Below are 21,353 nucleotides of genomic sequence, written 5' to 3'. Positions count from 1 at the left end.
TTTGCTTAGTCGGGAACAAGTTCTAGGGCACTTTAATTTCGCACATTTCTGTTGCGCAGCGTCATCATATTCTAAAATTCTTTTGCTGTCTAAGGTGTAAACCACATGAAAGAGAACTCATAGATCAACTTGCAGCATTCGTAGTTTGGTTTTTATTTCAGCAATTTTATGAAAAAGAAAGGTCCTTTGTCTTTTTGTTATGCTTTACTAACAGGAGGGAATTATCAATTAGAATAAAGATTTTGCATGCTATAAATAATATTCTGTTTCCCTCTATATATACGCCCTCCTCCAGCTTGCATGTCTCATTGCAACCATCTCAGTTCTCTCTGCCTGCTTGTACTGATATCTAAGCAACAATTATGGACTACTCAACTTTGCGTCGCCAAATTACCTTCATGAAGAAAAGTTTCTTTGATCAGGTTTATTGGCTTACCGTTTGTCTATTTTATATTTGGGTTTATAATGAATTACTGTGTTGCTCCTATTATGAACTTTTCGATAGAGCTGCAAGTATTGGCAGGATAACTAGTTGCAGAATTACTCTCTTCATGCTTTGTCTTCTGATAGAGTGATGACCTCTGTACGTTTCCGCATGACATGGTCCACTGAGGCTCTGAAAAAAAAATTATCTAGTATATTTTTATTTATACATGGAGGTTGTACACTAATCTGTGGTGCCGAGGCTCAATGGATCATTCACTCATACTGTTTTAAAATTTAACTTCACTGCAACTGCATAACTCAATTAGTTTGTAATCTGATCTAATGGGGGTAATGCCAACTTGGAACTCTTTTTTCCACATCCCAAGCGCATGCTGAATGCATCATGACAATGAACTTTAAGAAAGGATGTAATACACCATCAGAATAGTAAACCACTTCCTTTATTTGCTTCGTCCTATTCCTTCGAGAATATATTAAAAAGTAGTTTTTAAAACTTTACAGAATAATCATAGTGTAGGATCATTTCGATGATACATTAGTATCTTCTAGGAAAATATTGGGGTGCTCTTTATACCTAAGCCAGGTTGACACCTAAAACCACTTCTTGAAACTGATTTAGCTTGATCTTGACATATATTAAGGTGCTCATTATACTTAGCTAAGTTGAAGCCTATAACCACTTTCTGGGACTGACTTTGTTTGATATTTCACTAATTATCTTGATTTTCCCACCTATTCGATAGTATCTTTTCTTGCAGTGGACCACACTATTATTTATTATGTTTCAGGATTCTTCGTTTTCCCTTTTAACATACTTGGGCCCATTCCTGCAGGGTTACCTTGATGAACAGTTTAATCAGCTGGAAGAACTGCAGGATGAATCGAGCCCCAATTTTGTTGAGGAAGTTGTGGCTTTGTTCCTGAAAGATTCACCGAGATTGTTGACAAACATAGAGCATACAATGTAAGTAGTATGTCAGAAATCATGCCATGACTGATTTCTTTGGAGAACAGCCTATAATATGATTTCAAGACATCTTATATCTACTTAAAATGGAATCATATTTAGTACTGCATTCACTTTCAAGTCTCTTTTGATGCAGTGGAAAGTACCCTCAGGATTTCCACCGGTTAGATTCTTTGGTGCACCAGCTCAAAGGTAGCGGATCCAGGTAAAGGACCTGTGAATATGCTCTGAAAACACCCAGTGTGAAAATAATCTTATTGCGGGTCTCATCACCACAGAATCCTCTGATAACCCATTCAATATATACGCTTTAAGAGTGCTTAGTGATGTGAGAGCAACGTTATTATTTGTAGAACAGAAATATTCTCACCGACAGCCTTAGCTTTTGTGTTCCAAGTCACTCAAGTTACCTTTGTTTGGCTCAGCATTGGTGCAGTCAGGATGAAGAACGAATGCTCGGTGTTTAAGGCACACTGCAACGATAAGAATCTGGAAGGGTATGCATTCCTCTTACTCTGTCCATCTCTGTAATCCCATCGTCAGACTATTTGCTCACCTCACCCGCTGTAGCGTGTCTGTGTTTGTGCTTTAGATGCCGCAGGTCATTGCAGAGAATGAAGAGGGAGCATGCCACTTTGAAGCAGAAGCTGGAGTCATATTTTCAGGTAAATCAGACACCTTTGTCTTCAAAAAATTCTCTTGGCTAAACAACATGTTACTTATCTAGTATTTACTTCATGGCAATGATGATACAGTTACTGAGGCAAGTCGCCCCCCGTGAACATGCTGTGAATTCGAGGAAGTAGAAGAATAGCATATGGGATGCAGTTCCAAGGGAAATAATGAATCTTCTATCTCCCCTTGGAGTATAAATTTTGCCGGTGTTAACCTGAGTCCTTTAGGTGTTCATGGGTGGTGTATTTTAGTTTTTGCCGTGTGAAGTTTGCTCATACACTCCCTTTGCCTTGTTATTGGGAATGACACGATGTAATATAACTCGAGTAGTTATGCCCCAAGTATAGTGATACTATTGTAAGTTTTTGCATGCTGAAGGCTCTTCTCATTATGTTTGTTCATTACTACAAATCGTTGCAGCCTGCTACTGCAAATCTGCAGTACGACAGTAATATAGGGTTGGCTAATTTGTTCTTGCATTTGAGGAAATTCTTCTCTTTTTTAATTACAGTTATCATTTTTTTCCAAGACATTAAAGTTCATTTTTTACTTGAGAAATGATGTGCTACCTTTTGCCTATGAAGATGATGTTGTACTTAGATTCTTGATCTAAAAAATAACTCTGATTTTTACTGGGAAACAACTGATGTATGTTTGAGATTTACCTGCAGAAGCCAGCGGCAAAGATTGAGATTAAGGGCGTGTTTGGGAAGCCTCCAGCTTCCCAAAATCCTTAGATCCAGCTCCGTCAGCCCAACTCCAGCGTCTGGACACGCCCTAAAGGTTCATTGTACATACTCTATTATACAAGATTGTACACTTAATACAGAGTGAAGTCTTAATACAGAATGAAGTCTTGGAATCTTCATTCGAGTAACATCTCCTATAACTTCACCATCAGGATCTGGCAAAAATATACAACCAGACTGATGGGCAGCACATGACTCCTAACTCCTAAGCTATTTTTTTTTTATCTCAGTTAACTAAATGATGCCGTCCTTCTGGATGACATAGAACCGGTCCTCGATGTAACCAGTGCCTCGGCGAATTTGTGGATCTCGCTATCTTCTGGTATCATGACCTCACCACTATCAAATTGAGAACCATGTTCACTGAATCTCTCGGATCCGAAAGTCGAATTCTTCTTTACCCCATGATGCTGGTTTCTTCCATCTCCTGCTTCTGTACTAGGATGGCTATATTTATGGCTGCTGTATGAATGCCTAATAGTGCTGCGATCTTCATGTTGCTGATTGGCAGATACAGCTCCTTCCGTCATAAAGGAAGAATAGCTATCATGCGACTCTCTTCCAGTGAAGTCATCGAAGGAACAACTTGAAATAGATACTCTCCTCTCCAAAGTAGGGAAGTTATTCTTATTTTTATCTTTTCCCAGTACCAATTTTCGTAGCTTAGCGAAGAACTTTTTCTTCTCTTTCTTCTTTGGGTTCGCATGCATGTCGACCGATGCGTCATCAGGTTCACCGCTTGACGATGCCCTTGAAGAAGCGTACTCTGAACCAAATTCAATAGAGCTTAGACTCCTCTCGTCTGCACCGACGTTGGCATACTCCATTATCAGTTGCTTGGCTGTCTCTTCAGATTTAGGGCTTAGGGTGTTGCTCAGATCCCGTGCACTAGTGTGTGTCCCGGCAGAATCCTTGTTCTTCAGCTCGTGCCGTAGGCAAGCATTGATCCATTTTAGGTATACCAGCTCCTCAACATCTGCAAACCTACCAGCCTGCAGTTGTTCAACCTCTTTTGACAACTTCTCGTTTTCTTGCTTCAACCCAACAGCTTCTTCTGATGCTTTTACCTGCAACCATTTTTGCTTGTTTAGGTTCTGGCAAAGAAACATATGACCAATAACACAATGCACTTCAAATAAGCACATATCGGAGCAATCAACCTGTGAATAGAATTATGGGGCTTCTTCTATTTTGCAAAAAAAATCAAGAACAGCATTTCCACATTTAAGAAGGCCTCTCCATTTTATGATTTATTTTTAGTACAGTGCAGCCAAAAAGACATTAAAGATTTACCTCCATGCTATGGTGGGACTTGGGTACAGGGGGTAGGCGTGTGAGCTCCAGTCGCCTAATAAGATGTGAGTTCTCCTGCTGCAGCCTTGAATTCGCAGCTCTAAGCTCTCTTGCCTCATTTTCCAAATCCTCTAGCCTCTTTAGTTTCTTCTCAACCTCAGCATCAACTCCTCCCTCGGTAATCTCTTTAGACTGAAGAGAATTGACTATTTTCTGAAGGGAAGTGATTTTCTCCTTTGCTTGTTCCGCATCCAGCCTCAACTTCTTCTTCAACAGCTTGCACTTTGATTTTGTCGTCTCAAGCTCAGAGGTTAACTTTGAGCTTTCCGACAACTGTGCCTGCAGCCTCTGATTTTCAGATTGCAAAGAGTCAATCTTCAAGGTGTAGAGCTTTGACTCAACATTGTTAATCTTCAATTGGTTCTCAAGCTCCCTAACTGCAGCATCTTGCTCCTGCAAACCATAGAACTCCAAAAGCTGCATCTCCAGGGTCTTTTCCCTTTCTTGCAGTGATCTCACCAGATCTCTGAGCTTATAAATTTCATGATCGTTCGATGCATCTTCCCTTATTCTCGGTGCAGGCGAGGTTGCGACACTGCTTGCCTCCCGGCCAAATTCTTCCATAACCATTTCACTGAATTCTGGAAGGAGAAATCCTTCATCATCATCGTCATCAATGTTTCTGCATTTCGGGGGAAGTGACACCGAGGCAGTGGTGGTGGTTGTTGTAGTGGTAGTGGTTGTGTGGACAGAGTTCCCACTGATGATTTTTGCCTTGGTGTCTTCCTGCAGAAACCATGAACATAAATGAAAGTTTACATATGAATACGTGTATCTTCCAATTTCCTTCAATTGATTGAAGAATGGTATGGAATGTGAGCAATAACTAAATGTAAAGTTCTATTCTGTCAGGACAGCAGTGGAAGATGAACTACTACCAGTAATACTTTTTTTTTCTCAAGAAATCGCAAAAGATTCAAAATGTCATCCTTTAAATGCAACTTAAAGCATCACATCAAGGCAAATTAGATGTAACACATCTAGGCAAATTTAATACAAAAAAGATGCAATACATTAAGGGAAGTGGCATAGGATATTAGGATGTGTAGCTTAATTCTGAGATCATCACTGCTGTATGTCTTTACCATCTTCCAACTGAGTCCATATTTTGACTTGCCTACCATTACAACATTTTAGCAACGATTTAGAAATTCCTAGCTCTAAAACGGTTATATTCCTTAAAAAAAAGGTTGAAAAACCACCAGTCAAAGCTCAAACGCCTAAGAACTAGAAGTATGGTCTTCCATTTTTCATTTGTAAATTCTCCGTTGGCATATTAGCTCATCCTTCTCGGGTATGGTTGCAACATTACGAGTATGAATTTGCATCAATCATGTTCATGCGCGACCAGATTCTTACATTCTTGAGGATCCTTAGCTCCTCCTTGAGCCCTCCTCCGCCGCCCTTCATACCACGGGCATCATCTGGCTCTACAAACACATAAGAAACCATGAGCACAAAGTCAATCTTGCATCGATTTTTTAAAACTCTGCTCTATATTTTCCTATTTACATTTTATGAATAAGCAGAGCTCCTGTTGAATGCTCGAAAGAGCTCAAATCTTTGCGGGGCACACGACATAATCTTAGCAAGCAAGATATGTATCTGCTCGTGGTTTGGTACCTGAGGGAGGAGGGGGCAGGAGGTGCCGGGGCCGAGGCCGGCGCTGCGACCGCAGCCGCGACAAGAAGAGCCCCGCGATGGAGAGCGTGATGGCAGCGCCCACCCTGAGGAACAGAAGAGGCAGGTCCCTGGCGTCCCCGCTCCTCCGGCCGCCGCCGCTGCCGCTACAATCTCCTGCCTTGGACATCTCCCTCTTGCCTTGGCCTACCTTGCCAGGAACATCTGAACCCTCCCGCATGCAAACGGCAGGCACAAGGGGAGCCCAATCAGCAGCGCAACTATCCTAGGATCGCCAACAGGGTGGTGGAGAATCTAATTTTGGCGAGGCAAAAATAGGATCTTTTTTCCGGGGTGATTACAGTTCCAAAGTTTCGGGTTGTACACCCCCAAGATTGCGGCCAGGAATCTGTTCCTGGGAGGGCTGAAATGGCACCAAGAAACACGAGCTGCAGCTTTTGCCAGCTATTTCCCCATGGCCTGAATCAAGCAAGCAGACCAGGAGGGGTAAAATCAGCCAACCCAGCCTGACAATCGACCCTTGGCCAAAGAAGAAGAGCTAAAATTGGGGGTGGCAAGCTCCGGCTTTAGCTCGCGGCCAACAAAAAACCGCCAAGAAAGCGAGACAAGTGAGCAAGAAGAAGCAAACAAAATTAGCAGCCTCCAACTTCCTCCCTTCTCTCTCAAGCTGGGTCGGCCTTTACTGGTTTGGCCTCTTCTTGTTCCTCCCAAGGCAGGACAAATTCCAGACGCCGGAATCCGCTACCTGTCGCGCCTTTCTTTCTTTATTCGGCTAACCTCTTCCTTCCTTTACTCGCTGATTTCGACAGATCGGAACTGGCTGTTTACGAATTGGCCAAGTATAATTCTTGGCTGGGCAGTGTACACTGATGTTTCTGTGGCAAGATTTGTTTCACGCATCAATCTCAGCTTTGCTCTTGCACTAATTGGGAGAGCAGCACGGAGGAGGGGCGCCGTTGGCAGGAGGGAAGGATGGCTGGGTGGGATTCAATTGATTGGTGGCTGAAACGTGGAGCGTCGTGGGCTTTTGGCGGATCGTCCGTGGTTCCGTCACGCCACGCGAAGCTCGTGTCGTGCCGCCAACGAGGCCTGCTCTGCTTGCTGGAGAGGTTGACTATTACGTTCACATGATGAACACGACCCCGTGTTAGTATTACAATGGCGCCATTTTCTGACTTCCAAAGTCTCTAAGAATAAGAACGAGCTGCCAACGACGCGAATTCTGTTTGTCTGAGCGAGCGGTTGCTTATCGGTTTCAGATTTATTTTTTTGTTTGAGGCGTGGTTTCAGAATTGGCTACTGTAGCATATTCTAAGCAACATGTTTTGACTAATCATATGCAGCCCGATAAGTAAACTGTCCGGTTTTTCTCTCAACTAATTTAACACGGCCAAAGGTTGTTGTAGAACCACTAGTTAGTATTAGACGATGGAAATCCTGCGGCAGGCACGATCAGCTATTTAAAAACCTTGATGATGATATGAATCATGCATATTAGACGATGGAAGGTGATACTATACTCTCTTTTTTTTTCAGATTCTGGAAGGTAATGCTTGAAGACGGAGTTCGCGCGAAAGCTACTCCCTCCGGTCCCTTTTAATTGACTCAAATTTAGTACAAAGTTGTACTAAATCCGAGTCAATTAAAAAAGAACGGAGGGAGTACATCTCAGGGAAGCCCCTTGCTCGGATGCTCCTCCCAACATATTAAATCTGCATAATAACACTACCAATGTGAAACACACAGAGGCCACGAACCACCCACCGTGGCCCATCTAGCTAGATGCTAAACTAAACAAATGCTACTCCTTCCATAATTCTTGTCATGGTTTTAGTTCAAATTTGAACTACAGTCACAATAAGAATTATGAAACGGGTAGCTTTTTGTGTTCATCAACACAGAGGTGGTTTCATACTTGATGCTTTGCCCTTACCCACCTCAATATCAAGGCAGGAGACTGAGAATAAATTAAGAGCTAAAAAATTCCCGCTACCTCTATCTACCGGTTATTAGCTCATGTAAATTTGTAAGCCTATATGATGTCTAAATCCTACAACGAATGGATCAGTTAAACCTTCTTTTATCTACAAGGGGGAAAATTTATGACTGCACAAGATTGATTAACGGTGGACTATAACCATGCATTCTAGTTGCTTGCTCTCTTTCGGGTCGACAAAGAACGGACTAAACTTTCTAGCCTTCCTTTTATCAACTCCCAAAAACTCAAGTTGCAGAAGAGCTCCCATGAGCAATCCAGCGATCCAAATTGCATCACTGCCAGAATATAGCTGGGTCCTTGCTGTATACCGCGCGATCCTGGATCTCTAGAATCGAGACGTGCCAATCGACAAGCCTTGCTTGGATGCATTTACACAACACAAGCCCAACTGGGAATAACCACCAGCTAGTTTCATCCCTGAAAACATTTCAAGTCGGAGTTTGTTAGGTAAAAGATATGGCAGACCCATGGCATTCAGTAACTCTTCTTTGCAGAGACAGCAAAAGATGTTTACCCGCCCAAACTCCAAGGCTGCATGCTTGGGTGTTTTTTCGTTGACGACTTATAATGCATAAATCCACATAGAAAGGCCACGACCTGAGCCAAGAGCAGATAGGTTACAAAGACTCAAGTACTGAACCTTGTATTAGAATAGCAGGTAGTATAAAAATATGATTATGAATTAATGATGGTATAGCTGAACTTGCTATTATTCAGCAGGCAGTAAAACATGATAATGACAGTATATAGTCGTGAGGCGATCATGCGTTCTTGCTTATAAAGGATACAACGAACGCAGAGATAGACAATATAGCTACTGTTGTCATGAGCAAATATTCAAATGGCACGAAATCTGATCCCCACATGCCATCCAGACAAACCACTACGAACACCATTGCCTAGTTATTCGATAAATAGGCTACAAGCAATGTTATATGCTTGTGGAAGTGTGTGAATATTGTGAGGAAATACGCAACTTGTGTTATGAGACCACAGGCTGCTATATATACGCGGAGTGTAACACCTAATACAACGGTAACACTACACATCTAATATATGTATATACATCTCTAACAGATATGTGCATGTGCAAAAACTCTATGATGATATCGAACTCGATAAAGCAATGTGAAATTCATGCAGAAAGCAGTGATAATGTTTATATATTCCACAAGATTTAGAACATTCAAAATAAATGGCGAAATACATATAAAGTAGAGCACTTACAACATTAACCAGGGATGTAATGTTCCACAACGCATACACCCGAGAAAGGCCTGCTGAGCGACGTGGGCCATGACTAAAGAGAGCATTTATCCCAGCAGGAAATGGTGCCAGTATCCCAAGAGGAAGAACAAACAAGACTAACAACAGATCAACCATGGAGTAAGAATATAGCTGGAGAGACGTTAGTAATACTAAGCTAAAATCTGCAAGAAGCAATATTGAAATGACCAAACCAACAAGATCCTGCAGTTAAGAAAGCAAGAGAACCATGATGAGTGCAAGATACTGTAAACCCTCACACGCACACTATGGATTGAAAATGATGTTAGACCGCTGTGAAAAACAAGTCACCTGATGTCCAACTGGTTTAGTATTGTGCAAGAGAAGAGACAGAGGATAAAACAAATCACTCCTGTCTTTAAGCACCATTAAGTTGTCACTGTAGAGAACCCCGCCGGTTATTCCTTTACACATATAAGCATCATTGCTCCTCGAGTGGCCTAGTTGAGAGTCGGCATTTACATTGTGGTTTCTGTTCGACATACTAGGTTTCGTTAGAGATAAATTGTGATAAGAGAGGAGATTGGAGAATTCTTAGAGCTAGTACAAATAACTCACTGTGAAGGTTGATCAAATTTTACTCCAGAGCCACCTTGAAGTTCAGAAACCACTGCTTCTACCCCCAGAGAATGAATAACAAGACCATATTGACAGTACCCTAATGCAGTAACTTGAAACCATGCAAGGTCAACACGTACACGGTATGTGTTCAAGGCAGGATTTGCATGAGTGTCAAGCCATTTGAGCACAGGAAGAAATGTTGCTTTCAAATTTCCACGGCGAACCAAACGCAATTGGGCGTTCATTCCAGCAACTAGACGGTGCCATATTGATGATTGTACAGCCTATAATTGATATTTATCAGCTTAAATGAATAAGACATTAAGTACAGGGATTCAGCACAGCATGAAATGTTTCAGATCAACCTGGCTAATAAGACTTGTGACCACACTATCACTGTGAAGTGAAAATGGAGCCATATAGCTTCCATCACCGCCAAAAATCAAGGACAATGGAAACCTTTGATGAAGACTAGCAGGGAGATCGGGCCTCTTCTCATCACCACCAAGGAAAAAATCCAAATAACCTAGCATTAAATCTGGAGTAGCTGCCACCTATAAATTGGAAAGCAGAGACCATCCTCAGCCCAATATAACGCTGTCATTTATATAAACTTTGGTAATTGTAAGTGCAGCCTACGCACTTGTACTCTTATAGTTGCAGATAATGCAGTCAAACATTGCGTCATTGCCACACTTGCAAATCAATGGCTTCAACTTTTAATATGTACCTAAAACCTTTCTAGTTACCCTGGATGCATCTAGTTACTATGCTTGTACACACTTGAAAGATGGAATAAGAAGCTTACAGCATGCAGACGACCCTTAGAAGGCATTGGTTTCCTCTAAGAAAGTGATACCAAACAGCATAACTCCAAGCATACTCAAGTACTTGACAAAAGTACAAGCTCATATTAAACATTTGGTATTGGAAAACACATACCTTCAGCCCTTCATAAAGTGCACGTGAACGGCAGGACCGTAAGCATGAATGATCATATTCAGATCGAACAAACTCACGTAGTCTTTGTAACTTTTTCCTTCTGCGCCACTGTTGCCAGGACCATGCCAAGGGGTAGGAAAGTATACACAGGATACTACAAATTGATCCTTCCCACCACTGATAAGCTGCCAGAGCATTGATCTCATCGACAAACTTATTAAATGCATCCTCATATCTGATAATTGAAGAACAGCGCATAAAAAGAGTCAATATTCAATTTTATGTTTCCACAAAACAACCAAAGGCTAGATATATTTGAGGCAAAGAAGCAAACAAATAACAGCTGGGAAAAAAATAACAATACTACCCAAAAAGATTGAAGGAAAATTTGCACAAATGTAATTTGAGCATGGGCATTACACAATCTCTGTAATCTGCTCCGGCGGAGTGTGCGGAAGATGCCAAGGTTCACTGAAGGTGTTTGGACCCATGAAAAACATCCTGTGCACATGGCAGTGAGATTCTTCGGCCCTGTTGGTTTCCAATACCTGTCACATTAGCAGAAATTTCAATCAACACCCAGAATGATACACCACAGCTTAATGTACTGAGCCAGGACAACAATGTATTCCACTACCTCATTCAGTGATTCAAGGAAAGGAAAAGAGTGATCAATTTGGGAGCCATGTTGAGTTGGTGCTGGTCCAGGAAACTCATCAGTGCCAACAAACTTCATTCGAGCAATACTCAAAACAAGAGCTAATAAAACTAGAAGGCCTGAGAGAAGCAGGCCAAACAACCAAGGTCCACCAAAAGTGTATATCAGCTCTTCGAGAGCAGTAAAGCAGTGAGGCATTCGATATCTATCTGACACACATTTGTACGGGCATGGGGTTTCAGCAACACCTCCTGTCAAAAGGTTACCCAGGATTAGAATGTTGAAGTAAACTAACAAAATTATTACATGGTGAGCACAAAAATTCTGAAACTAGAAAATATATAGAGAGAAACTCGCTGGCGAGCCAAAAGAATACAGAGAAAAACTTGTAATCCAGTCTAGGTTGTATTTTAAAACATAACGCAATGAGCTAAAAGCAAAATCGCTCAGGGGCTATCAGAATAAAGGTGGCTGCATCTAACCCCCATAGGCTCTTTAGCAAACAAGACCAGTAGACATAGGAATTCATGAACAACAGCACATAGAATAAATCCCACAAGGTTATTTATATATAAAACACCACATGTAGGATGTTCAGGCTATTGAATTTGCTCGATCTGCACTTTTCAGATACATATTTCTCACAGAGAAATAAATACAGCAAGAACTACCTCGGATATTAATGTATACAGCCCGATGAGGGAGCTCATTTGTAGGGCATGGAGAACACAAGGACTTAGAAGACCCAGTAATGTTCTTGTATGTTCCTGAAGGACACTCCTGCATTTCGCCACAGAAATCATTGCAACAATGTTAAGTAGTAAAGCCAGTTACTGCTAATTGCGCAAACAAATACAAGGTATGACTCTAGCACACTTCTATGTTACAATGGTATGTTTATCTGATGTAAACACAGAAACACGGTAAGCAACAAAATTCTCGGTGTAGCAATGCAGCGACTTGTTCTAACAGAAAAGGCATTATGTGCCTCACAAATCCATAGCAGGCCAAAAAATCTACAAAGAGCAATGAACCGTTCACAGCTCAAGAAATTACGGCACAAAGGAGTGCACTTGACATGTTCCACGTTCATATGCTTACCTTGCAAAATGTACCATAAAGACCTGCCGGACAATCTTTTCCTGTAACAGTGCCATTCTCACCAGGAAAACCTTGGCCTTCAACAACTCCTCCTCTGTCATAACAACACAGAGTCAGTGTACAGGTTTGAGAATGTTCTGTGCATCTAAGACATCTTCAGTTGTTCAACAGCTACAAAAAGATGACAGTACAGACTAGAAAATCATTGAACCCTGACAAGCTAAAGGGAACACAAACAAAAGAAGAAGAAAAAAGTGTAACACCAGTAGTAAGTTTAAAAATACACAAGGTACACAAAAAACTTGTTTTATAAGGCGATAAAAAATCCTTTAAACGACTCCAGAGTCAAATTAAGGAACTGTAAAACTATATATATTATTCTGGAGCACCATCACAAACTGAACAAATAAGTAACAATACAGATGCAATGCCAGTGTAAAACAACCTGCTACTTACTGAACAGCTAGCAGATAGAACAAAAGGGCAAAGCCAAACAGAGAAAGCATCAGATTTCAGGACACACCTTGCAAGTATTGATCCCTTAACAGTTGCAAAAGGAACATAGTCATCTCCAGTGGGAATGTCGGACCAGTGGAAGTGAATGCGACCACCTCCACCTCCACCGCTACAATTGCTTCCAACCCCACCAACACTAGAAAGTACAGAGTTCTTCTCTAGGGATAAAGTCCTCACAAATAGAAGAATTGTGCCCCCAGAACCACCACCAGGTCCTCCATTTGAAGCATTAGTTGCCATGCCAGTGAAACTACCACCATTTGCCTCCACTGAACCAGATACAGAGAGAATAGGCAGAGATTGCTCCAAAGACCCCATCACTGAAATGTGGAAATGAAAAAGCACCAAAGGTCAGTGCTGTTAAGAACAAAAATGACCAAATAAAGGATGGTAGTTGTTCATGCACCCCATAACTGTTACCTATTATACCACCACCAGCCGTTGAAGATGTCGTACTGACATTACCACTTCCACTGCCAAGTTCACAAGGTAAATCAGCACTACCATATGCAGCTCCACCTCCTGCATGACTGCCACTGTAAAAACCATCTCCCCCTTTACCACCATGCCCACCCCCGCCACTAAGGCCACTGCTTAACATTCCTCCTCGTCCAATTCCACCTCGGCAACCTGCCATCATAAAAAATATGTAAAATAATACATAAGTTGGCAGAAGTGTGACAAAAAAAAGGACATCAAAAGAGCCTCTAACTACTATATTATGCATAAAAAATTAGACATACTGAAGCAATACATAATTCAAAACTTCAATAGGTATGTTTGTTGTGAAAAGGCTTTAAAAGCCATCTCACGCAGTTGCAGCAAGGTTTGGCAAAAAGGTTTTGCAGCTACAACTGCATGGAAAATATGCAAGATAATGATCATAACAGCACCATGTCCTTAAGATTCCTAGAACACAAAAGAAAGAAATTAACAATCAAAAAAGAAACATAGTGATCATGTCCTTCAACAAATACAAGAAAATATAATGCAATATAACATACAGGATGCACACTTTCACGGCAATTCAACGATATCATGTTACAAGATAAATGAATTGCCAATCAGATCTGCATCTGATATTTCCAACCAAGCAATTACAACTTAGAGCAAACACATGGTGTGACACAACATACAAATCACAAAAGATGTTAAGCTATCTGCAGAGTTAGACTTAAGGGTAAATTTACTGTTGCAATGTTGTGCTATGTTGCTCTACATAAATCTGGTTAGTTATGGGATTCTTTACCAATTACAATATGTTTTTTCTGTTATGGATCCCAAAAAGATGGTTTCAGCTAACTGTTGCATCCAAAGGTAGAACAAATAGTTTTCAAAAGCCACCACAATGACAACGAACACTAAATGGCAAAACAAGAAACAGTGAATTGGTACCTAATCCCGTTGCACTAATGCTCCCACGTTGCTGCACGGTGACATTTCTCGCTCTATTGAAATTAATGACAGTTCCTTGCACAAGGCCAGAAACATCAATATCTTCAACACGGCATATCTGCATAAAATATTCCGCTACGGATTACATATATTACATTTAAAGTAATTTAGAAAACAAGAAATGTGTGAACCCACACTGCATGTGGAATGTTTAGAAATTTAAGAGTGCACCTGTAGAGTAAAGGACAATGAAGAATTCAGATTGCAATCCTCAGGAGGATGAAAAATTTCTGTAGGACAACTCTCATTTTCACAATTCAGCTTTGGGGCCCTAGAGTATCCACAAAAGCGCATTAAACATTTGAACCTCTCCATGACTAAGGAAAATAGCATAACAGAAGTATTCAAGACGAACACTAAAGACAGAAATATTTAACACAAAAACTAAAGGCGGTAGTATTTACGCATTATCACTGCTCGTATTTGTAAGTGGGCCGCGTAGAACAGCTCCAGGTCCAACCTAAAAATAGTAGTATCCATTAGCATATTCCGCTCTTTGAATGACAACAAAAGATCAGAAGCATCTAGATGCCAAACTGAAGCATGAAATTGAACGGGTTATACCAACGTACACCATTCAAGGCAGAGAAAAGAAAAGGAGTACTTCAAATGGTGTACTCATAGTTTTAAAAAATCGGGAAAATATGTTCAGTTTGATTACAGAAAGTAACATAATCCATCACATGAAGTAAGTTCCAACAATCATATTCAGTATCCTGATTCTTCAGTTCCAAGAGAAATGAATAATACTATTGGATAGAACACGCAAACTGGTGATCAAGCTCCCAAACAACAAACTTTACAATGCACCAAATTATAATGACATGAAGGACAATAAACACTATTAGACCTCTAGATACAACTTAAGCCCATAAATTTGTGCCAAGCGCAATCAGATAGCGAAAACTTTAGACAAATAGACAGACAACTGAAAGAACTTGATGTACCACTATGTTGTAGAACAGTGATAAAATAAGACGTTGTGCCTCAATCATGTCTCCACTTCCAGATAGATTTAGAATGCCTTGACCATGAATTCCAAGATTAGCATTAGACTGTATCACTGATGATTCCTGACAAGCATGTGAACAAACTATCATACAGAAGGTAATGGCGGGTTAAAGGGGTGTACACCTTACGATGGTAGGCCAATAACATACCCTCAAAACTATCAAATTGCTACCTTCCACTAAAGAAGTTGCAACTCCTGAATCTCTGCCACCATCAATAACCATCCTAGAGTTCCACATAAGGAGCATCTTTACAGACATTCGCAGAGCACCAAAGACCTGAAAATATTAACAACAGTGCAGTGCAAATGCACCAAGTAAATGGTTAAAATGTCCAAAAATATGGTAGCCAGCAGAAAACCAACAGGAGATAAATACCTGTACTGTGGAATCACTCATAAGAAGTTCCTCAGCCAGCAGTTCAAATTCTGAATACGGATAATGTGTCAGGCCAAAAGTTAGAGTGGACCGAGATATAAGACTAATTTGTCCTTGAGCCTGAAAATAAGAAAGGAAATAAAAAGGTTCTCAGAACATCTTGAATGGATAGAACAGAATAGACTTTAGAGAGAGAAAACATGACTCCACTAAAAGGACTCTTTGGTTCATAGGAAAAGTGATTTTCCTTTGGTGACATTGTTCATCCGTTTGGTAAGGAATGGAGCAAAGGATAAGCGCAGGACAATTTCTTTTGATTCTGTTTCAAAGGGAAAACACAGGAATTTTACAATCCATTTGGACCTCTTTTTAGACTTCGTACGCACAAGTACGAGACTTAGGTCGCTAGTGGCATACTAATAACACAATAGTACTTGTTCATGCGGTTGGACATTGATGTGACTGTGTTTATTAGGATTCCTTTGTTTTTCCTATTCATGTGAACCAAGCAAGTTCACAAAATTCATGCGTTATCAATCCTCTATTTTGCACATGCATTCCTATTTTATTCCTGCATTTTTCATATGCCTACGCTTTTGGGGTCCTGCATAACCTTTTCATATCAGTGCAAATAAGAGTTATATTCTATTACATTTTAGGCAGCGAGCTTAATAGCAGGGAGTTGCGACTACTTAAGAGAAATGAGCCAGTGTAATGGTGGTCCACTTATCTGACAGGAAACAGGACTCTCTGTTAAACAAAATAGTTTATGGTTGTTGTGCGAGTTCATACATACCAATATAAAGGCAAGAGTTAGGATGTCATAATTTTTTGTCTGAGCCTTCTAAATCTTTAATTCATTTTCATTAGTCTTCATCAATGGTTGTGGATAAAAAATAGTCCCCTCTGATCAATAATATACTTATTACCTCCTAATTATAGGCATCGCCTTTTAACTACTCCCTATTGTTAATTTGCATGCATGGAAATTGGTGATTTTCGTGCTTGAAATTTTAGATGCGCATGTGCAACGTTCTTACTTTCGAGTGAAGCGCATTGTCAGTGATTTTCAAACAGCTCAGAAATTTCTTGTTCTTGTAGGTCCATGTTTTCTAGTCTTCTTCCACTACCTAATATTCAAGATAAGAAACTATACTTATGTCATGTGAACTTTTTTCCATGTTTAATTTATGTTAGTCGAACGTGCTTTGCGTGTGCCTTGTCACTACTCTCAACAAAAGTCACAGAAACAAATATTGTGGTATTGGCAAGATCATTTCAATAAACTGTCAATGAAGATAATGTTTTAAGCTCTCGCTCAAAAAGAAAAGATAATGTTTTAAGCCTCAGACCTGAAGACGACTCCAGCGCAGGGGCAGAGAAACTTTTGCATGATTCTTGATAAAAACATTTGTCCAGAGTGGCTCGTCTGGCGGGTCTAAAAAAACTGTATCCGTTTGTGTGCTCATGTTATTATTGCTAACAGTAATACTCTTAGGTACTTCTTCATATAGTGTTCCAGCTGCACCTGCATTTTCCGAACATCCTGAACTCCTCCCACCTGTAAATGTAACAATATTGAAACACCAACATTAAAATATTTGAATAAGCTTGTACAGACTGGGTCATTTCTACCTACTAACCATACAGTTAATACAAATATGGATAGCTAGTCCTCTCAAAATGAATGATAACCTTGGAATATTAAGAAAAGGTAGGAACGAATTGATAAAAGTGAATACGAACTCATCATTTGGAAAATTTAACCAGCTACTTTGGTTTCTATCAAATTTCAGCTACAGATTCCAACATAAAATACTTTGTCAAACTAAAAGATAGAAACTCTGGACCAGCACGATGAAGTTTGCTACCTAACCTAGAACAGATCATGTTTGTTCACTTCACAATCTGCCTTTGTGAAAGAAATGAGAATCTCTCGAAGGGTTCGCTAAACAATATCAGTAACTGAAGCTACCACTCTTCCAAAACGCCAACATCACTCCCTACCAGGTTACCGGCAGAAACTTGTGGTTCTGATCAGTAAGATTCCAGATGTTTAAACCCTAAGTATGTGACCTATATTTGGTCAGAAAGCAATTATGTTCACTGAACTCAGGGTGACGGAAACCTGGGAAAACTTTGCAACCAAGTAAATTTTTCTTTCAGAGGCTAGTTTAAAGTAATATACTTAGTTGTTTGCATTATTGAATAATGTAAGAGGTTCCAAAATAGTTCAATATTACAATAAACTGAATCCTATGCAATGGTTTTCCAAACCTGTAACAAAGTAGCATCTATTTTACAATCAACATCACTTTGCACCTCGGTTGAATTTTAGTCTGAACAATCTTTAAAGGCCAGAAACCTAAATTCAGCTCTACCATGAAAACACAGATGGCCTGAATATGGCAGATTATGAAGAAAAATAACCCCATGTATCCCAGCAGGTACAACACCAATGAAATTACCGGAAAAAAAAGGAAGCCCGTAGTGAATTACCATGAACAAAAAAATGAGTGTCATCATGCCTACTGAAAACATCAATAGACACACGTCCTCCACCTCCCCCCGACAAACCATTGCCTCCACAGGCACTTATTTTGCCACCTCCTTGCCTGTTCCAACAAAGTATTAGAGACGGTCAACTGAAATACCAGTGGCACATAACCAACATATGTGAGTAAGACTGAATTAATTAATTAATACTGTTTAAGAAATGAGATTTGTGAAATGTAGATTAAATGGGCCCTGTACTTATAGAAGAGCATGATAGCAGGACCATATACTGTTATTCCATTAAATCTAAAATGCTCCAAATCACCCCCTCTTCACATTCCAAGCGGATAAAAAGGAAACTGTCGATAAAGTAGAGATGATGAAATCGCATTGCATATGCACTTCATTATTGGATACGTACCAGTGACTTATGTTGTCAACCTTTCATTCAACAGAAGTACTTTCTTAATCATGCTTCTGAATTGCTCTAAAACCAGACTGATATGCACACTATGTATGAAGTTGCAAAACAACTCACATGGTTGCACAGCCTTAAGATAGATTGCAAAAATACTCACATGATTGCAGCCTTAAGATAGATGCTTCCCCCAGAGCCGCCCCCTCCATTGGTGCCACCATCTCCGCCATCGGCAAGAACTGTTCCATTCATAACGATCTCCTCCTCTGCAAACAACCACACTACTCCGCCACCGCCGCCACCATAGTCCTCCTCAACGCTAGTAGACCCCCCTTTGCTCCCATAGCTATGCGGGGTCTTAAGCTCAGCCCACGCGTATATATCGCCGCCCCACGAGTCCTCTTGAGCTTGCCCCTCCTTGACATAGCAGCTGGCACCACGGCCACCGTGCCCACCACCATCCCCATACGTCCCGGTGGGTTCGCCGCTGGTCTTATCCGGCGGGGTGCCGGCAAGCGCAGTGGTGTCGATGACGGCGTCGTCGCCGAGAGTGATGTTGGTGGCCGCGAGAGACACCCACCCGGCCACGATGCGGGCTCCACGGCCGAAACGGATGTCGCGTGACAGATTGGCGGAGACGACGCACCCTGGCATCTGGCATGTGACGGCGACGCCGTCGAGGAGCTGGAGGCTGCCATTCCCGCTGATGAAGATGCCGCCGCCTCCGAGGCGCACGGAAGCGGGGACCACGCAGCGGGTGTCGAGGTCGCCCACGCCGCCTAGGTCGCCGGCGCAGGTCGCCGCCGGCGCGGCCGGCGGCGGCGGCAGCGCTGGGGGCGGCGGCGGCGTGTAGTCGTGGAACATGAGGACCGAGTAGGCGTCCGCGTCCTGGTCCCCCCGATCGTGAACCCCGGGGGGGCTAGGGTTCCCCGATGCGGCGGCGATGAGGGCGAGGAGGAGGAGATGGTGGATGCGGCAGGCGGAGGGGGAGGGAAATGTGGTTGGCCATGGGGTGGGAAGCATGAGAGTACGGGAGTCCTAAATGGGGAAAGGGCAAGGCTGGTGTTAAAGGCAGCGCGGCGGCGGCGGCGGCGGCGATCGCCGGAGACGGCGAGGCGAGGTGGGGTTTGTTTGGTGATAGTTTGTTTGCTTTCCACTCTTCCGTTACCGAATGGGTATGGGGTGGGAGAGTGAGGAGTTGGGCCGACGGATTAGAGATTTGGGTTAAGTAGGTGGGGCCATGGGGCAGAGACACAGCCAAAAGGGATCAGGCGTTTTTACTTTTTACTGCTCCGAGTAACTTGTCTCACATTTGCGAATCTAGATAAATCTGATGTCTAATTCGGAAATGAGGGAGTAGAGCATTTTGATTCACAAACCAAAATTAGAAAGATGTATGATTCCCATAGAATGTCCACACGAATTGTATTGGATTTAACTTGTTAAATTTTGTCTGGTCCTACCAAAGAAAATGAAGCTTCTTTCAAGAGGATTGAGTGGACTAAAGTATTATTTTGAGATTAGTGAAAATAAATCCTTCCAAAAAAAGCATATGGTATTCAACTATACAAATCAAAACACCCAAATATAGAAGTCATATTGGTCTCAAGTACCCCTAAAGTCAGATAGATATCTTCTAAATCAATTGGGCCCTTGACCTTCTTTTTTTGTTATAGCAAATAGGAAATGTTCAACCACCGCAATGTTTAAAAACATTCAACCATCGAACATCAATGTGGTTTTGAATCTCAATCGGGCATCCTCAACTGAATGGCACTAACATTTTGGTTTAAATCTCCACGTTACCGTGACACTGAGGCTATTTTCTAGAACGTCCTCCAAACAACCAAAGCCACGGTCACATGGCACATGTTCTCTTTCTTCACATTGCTCCATTACCTCACGTGTCTCTCCTTTGGCCCTCTTCGGCAACCTGCAACTTCATGTCACATCCACGTCATTTTCATCACCCACCGCTATTTATCTCTCCACTCCTAAAAAAGACTAAAATGGGGTATTAATAATCATGTGAGGTCGGGGAGCTGAAAGTGCGCTAGCTAGTGTGGTCCTAAAACAAGCTTGTGCCGCATGAGCACGGAGGATTCCCACGTGACATTGCTCAACAGTCGTGGCAGGACGGATCAATGGAGGACCACTTGATTTGTGGCATCACCATGGTTGTACAATCAGCGGCGGTGCTAGACTCAACCTGTGTGCCAAGTGACATCATGGGTTTTGAAATCCCACTTTGATTTCTTAACATTTATGCACTAATCCCTACAAGTATAAGATAACATAGTGCAATGACATCATATATGTTCTAGAACCTAGCTAGTGCTGCCACATTCTGCATGCCATCCATGAGAACAAACGGAAAGCTACTTGTGTTGAACATGTTGTGTTTTTGTTTCTTCGTAAAAATGTCGTATGTAGTGTTTATTGCCAAAGATATAAATAACATATATACGTCTAAATACTAAAAGGTTGCATCTTTTGTCCGTAAACTAACGGATTTCTGAATGGGTTCACTCATGAACAAGGATGTTGACAATTGAGTGAGCTTGTGGAGTTGAAAGTGCATCAACTCATGTGTGGTCCTAAACAACTTCGTGTCTCATGGGGTAGAGGATTCCCACAAGGTATTGTTTAGCAATCGTGGGAAATGATGAACCACTTCCCACCTGGCTCCACGGAATGGAA

The 21,353-nt window shown here is 41.5% G+C and overlaps 3 protein-coding genes across 5 annotated transcripts; 1 reads left to right on the top strand and 2 right to left on the bottom strand.

Annotated features, from left to right (window-relative positions):
- Nucleotides 1-312: 312 nt before the first annotated feature.
- Nucleotides 313-2,459, top strand: LOC124648983 (pseudo histidine-containing phosphotransfer protein 2). Of its 2 annotated transcripts, none has more exons than XM_047188667.1 (6): nt 313-422; nt 1,281-1,411; nt 1,551-1,619; nt 1,840-1,911; nt 2,016-2,079; nt 2,170-2,459. In XM_047188667.1, the coding sequence occupies exons 1-6, from the start codon at nt 363-365 to the stop codon at nt 2,218-2,220; spliced, it is 447 nt and encodes a 148-aa protein (XP_047044623.1). In that variant the 5' UTR covers nt 313-362; the 3' UTR covers nt 2,221-2,459. The 2 variants fall into 2 exon arrangements, with proteins under 2 accessions (XP_047044623.1, XP_047044622.1); XM_047188666.1 differs by having other exon boundaries at nt 2,007-2,079.
- A 408-nt stretch (nt 2,460-2,867) lies between these two features.
- On the bottom strand, nt 2,868-6,713 carry LOC124648982 (protein CHUP1, chloroplastic-like). The gene is made up of 4 exons (XM_047188665.1): nt 5,815-6,713; nt 5,551-5,621; nt 4,132-4,917; nt 2,868-3,905 (listed from the first exon to the last, which is right to left on the bottom strand). The coding sequence occupies exons 1-4, from the start codon at nt 6,050-6,052 to the stop codon at nt 3,069-3,071; spliced, it is 1,932 nt and encodes a 643-aa protein (XP_047044621.1). The 5' UTR covers nt 6,053-6,713; the 3' UTR covers nt 2,868-3,068.
- A 1,023-nt stretch (nt 6,714-7,736) lies between these two features.
- LOC124648980 lies at nt 7,737-19,761 on the bottom strand. Of its 2 annotated transcripts, XM_047188663.1 has the most exons (22): nt 18,814-19,761; nt 18,239-18,354; nt 17,092-17,300; nt 15,740-15,859; nt 15,512-15,640; nt 15,299-15,424; nt 14,756-14,811; nt 14,523-14,622; nt 14,292-14,409; nt 13,317-13,526; nt 12,904-13,216; nt 12,381-12,474; nt 11,951-12,059; nt 11,259-11,530; nt 11,042-11,169; nt 10,622-10,856; nt 10,045-10,233; nt 9,677-9,963; nt 9,410-9,590; nt 9,059-9,301; nt 8,346-8,428; nt 7,737-8,248 (listed from the first exon to the last, which is right to left on the bottom strand). In XM_047188663.1, the coding sequence occupies exons 1-22, from the start codon at nt 19,674-19,676 to the stop codon at nt 8,104-8,106; spliced, it is 4,326 nt and encodes a 1,441-aa protein (XP_047044619.1). In that variant the 5' UTR covers nt 19,677-19,761; the 3' UTR covers nt 7,737-8,103. The 2 variants fall into 2 exon arrangements, 1 of the variants encoding a protein (XP_047044619.1); XR_006986495.1 differs by lacking the exon at nt 7,737-8,248 and having other exon boundaries at nt 9,059-9,195.
- Nucleotides 19,762-21,353: the final 1,592 nt, after the last annotated feature.

Source organism: Lolium rigidum, chromosome 4, assembly GCF_022539505.1.
Source record: "Lolium rigidum isolate FL_2022 chromosome 4, APGP_CSIRO_Lrig_0.1, whole genome shotgun sequence".
Taxonomy (NCBI): domain Eukaryota; kingdom Viridiplantae; phylum Streptophyta; class Magnoliopsida; order Poales; family Poaceae; genus Lolium; species Lolium rigidum.
Note: the sequence above shows the minus strand (reverse complement) of the source record. Positions and strands in the feature narration are given on the sequence as shown.

Coding starts and splice junctions, on each gene's coding strand:
- LOC124648983 (XM_047188666.1), top strand. CDS start 363: ATGGACTACTCAACTTTGCGTCGCCAAATTACCTTCATGAAGAAAAGT. Junction 423..1,280: donor AGAAAAGTTTCTTTGATCAG/GTTTATTGGCTT, acceptor CCATTCCTGCAG/GGTTACCTTGATGAACAGTT. Junction 1,912..2,006: donor AACGATAAGAATCTGGAAGG/GTATGCATTCCT, acceptor TTTGTGCTTTAG/ATGCCGCAGGTCATTGCAGA.
- LOC124648982 (XM_047188665.1), bottom strand. CDS start 6,052: ATGCGGGAGGGTTCAGATGTTCCTGGCAAGGTAGGCCAAGGCAAGAGG. Junction 5,622..5,814: donor CCTGCCCCCTCCTCCCTCAG/GTACCAAACCAC, acceptor ATGTGTTTGTAG/AGCCAGATGATGCCCGTGGT. Junction 4,918..5,550: donor AGCTAAGGATCCTCAAGAAT/GTAAGAATCTGG, acceptor TGGTTTCTGCAG/GAAGACACCAAGGCAAAAAT.
- LOC124648980 (XM_047188663.1), bottom strand. CDS start 19,676: ATGCTTCCCACCCCATGGCCAACCACATTTCCCTCCCCCTCCGCCTGC. Junction 15,641..15,739: donor TGAGTGATTCCACAGTACAG/GTATTTATCTCC, acceptor TAATATTTTCAG/GTCTTTGGTGCTCTGCGAAT. Junction 12,475..12,903: donor AAGGGATCAATACTTGCAAG/GTGTGTCCTGAA, acceptor TTGTTATGACAG/AGGAGGAGTTGTTGAAGGCC.